Below are 4,867 nucleotides of genomic sequence, written 5' to 3'. Positions count from 1 at the left end.
AAGCCGTGTGTGATAAAAAACACGAACTAAATATTATCTTTTTATTGTGAGGCCTCGTTTATTATTTATTTAGTTTGTCACTATCCGGAATATGCTCAAAGTGTGTATTCTTCGTTGTAACAAATAATTAGACACTTATTTTTTTCATATATGATAAAGTTTTAAATTTACGGACATAAAGATTGAAATTAAGTTGGTAGTTAAACATGTTGTGGGTTTTGGCAGCAGTAGCGTTGTTATTGTGTTTTATTCACATTTTGTTGAATTACAATAAAAGGGCGCGTTTAATAAAAAATGTCCCGGGACCTAAGGGTTGGTTTATAGTAGGCAATGCTTTTGACGTATCAACGACTCCAGGTAAATATTTTTGTTTATTTGTTAGTAATATTTATTATTATTTTTGTTATGAAAAATATTCCTTAATTTTAGTGGGATTGTTTCAACAAATGAGAGATTATTCTAAAATATGGAAATCCATAAACGGCTTCTGGTCTTTTCCTATAGCAGCTGTGAATGTTTACCATCCAGATGATGTCGAGGTAGGTATTTTTTACAGCCTTTATTAATAATAATGTACTACTGCTGGAGAAATGCCAGCCTACAAGGTGGACGGACGACTTGGCTAAGGTCGCAGGAAGTCGCTGGATGCAGGCCGCTTCCAACAGATCGACGTGAAGATCCTTGGGGGAGGCCTATGTTCAGCAGTGGACTTCCTGTGGCTGAGATGATGATGATGCTGGAGAAATGCCTTCCCTTTTTAATACGCCCTTTGCTATGGTTTTCCATTTCTTTAAGAAGTCTAGTTTCATGCTCTTTTACTTTTTTGACACTGTTAATATGTCGAACTCCATGGTATCTTCTTTTTAATTAATTTCGTTGCGGCCAAAAGACAGTTTAGTACTTCCAGACTCTAGTCGATCTTCACCGCTAAGTGTTACAAACGCGTGGTTCTGTCGATCCTTGCTTGCGGAATTTGTAGAGGCTGGTGCGAGGGCGGGATAGTCTTTCAGATGCCTTGATATTGATGTATTTATTCTTGTTTTAATTATTAAGACTATCTGAATATGAGATATGTCCGATTTGTTTCCTCCTGGGTTAAAGCTGGGTATACTCATGGTGATGGTAGGTTAACGTCCGTAGCTAGTTCTTAATAACGTCTTCTTGATATTTTATGTAAAATATTACTTTACATAACAAGTAATTAACATATATGTTTTTTATTGTTGATGAATTAAACGCAAAAGATCTAATACCTACACAGAACTAAATAGATGATGTAAAGTAAGATAATGTTTGCATTTTCGGAAGGATCAAGTCATATTTTATATGACATATTCATAACGTTTGAAGTAAATCTAGTTCAATATACGTAACAATTGTTTTTTACTATAAATGTTGTTTTTTATATTATTCACAGGTTGTTATTTCAAACACAAAACACAATGCAAAAAGTCCATTATATGGGTTTTTAAGGAGCTGGTTGAGTGACGGATTACTTTTAAGTAAAGGTACATTTCTGTATAACGAGCTATTGCTTATTTCAATTCATTACAAGACACAAAAAAGAAAGATGTTCTTAATTCGTGTTTAATTATAATATCAATATTAAGTGAATCTAATTTTATTAGGTTCGAAATGGCAATCCCGCAGAAAATTACTCACGTCAACGTTCCATTTCAACATTTTACGTCAGTTTTGTAGGATACTGGAGGACAACAGCCACCGCTTGGTGCAAAATGTCGGCAAATCATTGGGACAATCAGTTGACATTGTTCCAATTATCACAGAATATACTCTGCAGTCTATATGTGGTAAATTATCAGTTATAATTTATATATTTTCATAAGAACTTATGAGACTTGTTTCACAAGTTTCGAATAATTAAAGCCCTAGAAAGCAAATTAAAATAAAAGTGGCGAAACACCAAACTTATTTATCTGAATGAGTATAACAATGGTTACTTCATGATTTTTATTTATTTCAAAATAGTCATCAGATGAAATATCAATTTGGATACATTAGTAAAATTAACCCCTTATTCATAGAAGTTATTTATATAAGGACTGAGCATTGCTGTGATTACAAGTCTGTTTCTCAGCTTTGTTTAACTGACAGCTTGCTGTTTGTTCAGATTTGTTTATCTGACAGCCAACTAGATTCAATTTGTATCTCAATATTGGCCAATCACAATGGCCCTATGTCTACGCACTGCGAAGGCTGTCATGCCGTTAGCACTGAGAAACAGACTCGTTATTACAGCAAAGATAGAGCTTAAATAAATAACTTCTATGAATAAGGAGTAAGTGTTTAAATGAAAAGTGTGCAATGTTTATGACATTTAACGGAAAGTCACATCTACTAAATTTAGTTGGATATTTAATGTGTTTTACGTGTGTTAGACGGTTGATATACTTGGTTTAAATACTTATTTTAACCATATATTCACCACACGTTTTTCACGTATGTTGCGACTGCCAGAATGGATTTGGCTTAGTATTATGAGTTATGACCAGCTGCTTGCTGACCGTCAACCAATTTTGGGCACTGAATAATATTACCTATGTTTCATGTTATGTTTTAACAGAAACAGCGATGGGATCTCGGCTATCAGAAGAGACACAAGAAGTCGCTAGATCTTATAAAGAAGCTGTACACGCTCTCACGAATCAATTCGTTCACAGAGTAAGTCGACTATATCTTCATTCAGATCTTATTTACAACTTGGTTAACTTTGGAAAACCTAAGAAGGATTTAGACACCGCCCATAAGTTTACTAAGAAAGTCATCAATAACAGAAAAGAATACATTAAAAAGAATGGAATTAATGTGATTGGCGACAATAACGAAAATACCGATGAAAACATTTATACGAAACCTAAAAAAGTTGCAATGCTAGATCTCCTTATAACAGCACAAAAGGGAGGTTTAATAGACGACACTGGAATTCAAGAAGAAGTTGATACGTTTATGTTTGAGGTATGAATTTTATGTACTATTTAGTAACGTAATTATTCAGATATCGGATGCACATACGATGTAACCTGTGAGTCGGCACATAATGTTACCTGTATCGATGTCTGCCTATAATGGCAATTATTCATTTTCCTGTGGAAAGTCATGTTTACAATCAATAATAAGACGGAATTATGTAATAACGGTGTGATACGTGAAGAGCGGTGCTTTTTGGAAAGCCCTCTCTCAAAAAGTGTATGGTTGTTAATATTGATGATGACCATCTGAACTATATTCCAGTCTATGGACTGGGAATATAAAGTTCGGATGGTTAGATCCATAGATCGTACATAAGCAACGTATGTAGAAGTCAAACAAGCGTGGGTATGATGATTGAAATTTTATTGTTTCTTCTTGTATATTCCTGTATCTTTTAGGGCCATGACACGACTGCATGCGGCATAACGTACAGTCTAATGCTGATCGCCAATCATAAAGATGTACAGGTAATTCACATAATCTATGTTAATCCATTCCATTTTCACGATTACTATGACAGTTAAAATGATTTACGTAAATCTATATATATAAAAATGAATCCCTATTTCCCTTGGTCACACCATCACGCGTGAACGGCTGGACCGATTTAACTATTTTTTGTTGTTGTGTTTGTTATTGTTAGAGGTTCTTATGAAAGAAAAAATCCAAAAAAATGTGCGGAAAATTAGAAAATTTAAGAAAACTTAACGAAAATATTAATTTTATATAACTGTCAATTGTTTGAAAAACTGTCAGCGATTGACAGAATGCGCTGCAAATTCATAGTTAAGACGGGACAACTTCTGTCGGGTCAGCTATTTCCTTATAAATTACTCAATTATTTTAGACAACAATATACATTTTAATGATTACAAATAATACATACTATATATTTTAGGACAAAATAGTGGCAGAACTGGACGAAATATTTGACGATTCCAATCGTCAAGCAGATTTAGATGATTTGTCTAAGATGCGGTATTTAGAGAGGTGCATCAAAGAATCACTGCGGTTGTATCCGCCTGTTCCAGCCATTGGTCGTATATTAAGCGAAGACGTCATATTAAGTAAGGACATAGAAATCAGGTGTCAAATTCTCGATGTTACTAGTATAATATGTTTGATCAGAAGATGAGGCCAGAGCTCAACTGTGGCATAGTAGCTCTGATAAGAGATATTACTACTGGCATAAGGCTCTCGGCAAGCCTAGTGATTGCTTGGGACGCTAGATCTTAGAGTGGACGTTAGATCTCAAGAGCGCGCCATATTTAAGCAAGTGCGCCAGATATCAGGAAGGGCTTTAGATCTTGGGGAGTCTAGGGCTCCATATATCAGGAAGGGCGCCCGGGTCCTATCGGGCGCAATTACTCTGTCATCAGCCATTATAAATATTAGATTGTAGCATGACGGCAAAAATAATATTGAGCCCTAAATAAGCTCGCTGAAAATAGGGTCTAATATATATTTTCGGACCTCAGTATAGATATAGTTAAATTAGGTAGATGATGATGATGATGTAAGCTAGTTGTATTTGAATCAAAGGCTGATTTAAATTTTAAGTTCTCTTGAAATGAAATATACAATAACTATTGACGATAAATAAAAGTTGCCGTCATAATAACTGATAAAGAATAATATATTTATACATAAATAAATTATTTATGTTCTAATTTACTTTTCTGGCGATAAGGTCATGGTCCCTAAACCCAGATAATTGACCTAGCAAGTAGCTGTGCTGCGAGTGCTATAGAAAACAATGTGTTGCATAACAACAATTGAAATTTTAATTAAGAAATATTGACTGCCTCGGTGGCGTAGTTATACTGCATGCGCGGTACCACAGTGCTCTGAGGTCCTGGGTTCGAATCCCAGGTCG

At 34.7% G+C, this 4,867-nt stretch overlaps 1 protein-coding gene across 1 annotated transcript; it reads left to right on the top strand.

The window, feature by feature from the left end:
* Positions 1 to 4,163, top strand: LOC115449016 (cytochrome P450 4C1). Its single transcript, XM_037442587.1, has 7 exons — positions 1 to 357; positions 430 to 539; positions 1,418 to 1,508; positions 1,629 to 1,811; positions 2,585 to 2,976; positions 3,390 to 3,458; positions 3,890 to 4,163. Exons 1-7 carry the CDS (start codon positions 207 to 209, stop codon positions 4,124 to 4,126), a joined length of 1,233 nt encoding a protein of 410 aa, XP_037298484.1. The 5' UTR covers positions 1 to 206; the 3' UTR covers positions 4,127 to 4,163.
* The last annotated feature ends 704 nt before the right edge of the window (positions 4,164 to 4,867 follow it).

This window comes from Manduca sexta, chromosome 25 (assembly GCF_014839805.1).
Source record: "Manduca sexta isolate Smith_Timp_Sample1 chromosome 25, JHU_Msex_v1.0, whole genome shotgun sequence".
Classification (NCBI taxonomy): Eukaryota; Metazoa; Arthropoda; class Insecta; order Lepidoptera; family Sphingidae; genus Manduca; species Manduca sexta.
The sequence above is the reverse complement of the archived record's forward strand: the minus strand, read 5'-3'. Positions and strand labels throughout refer to the sequence as shown.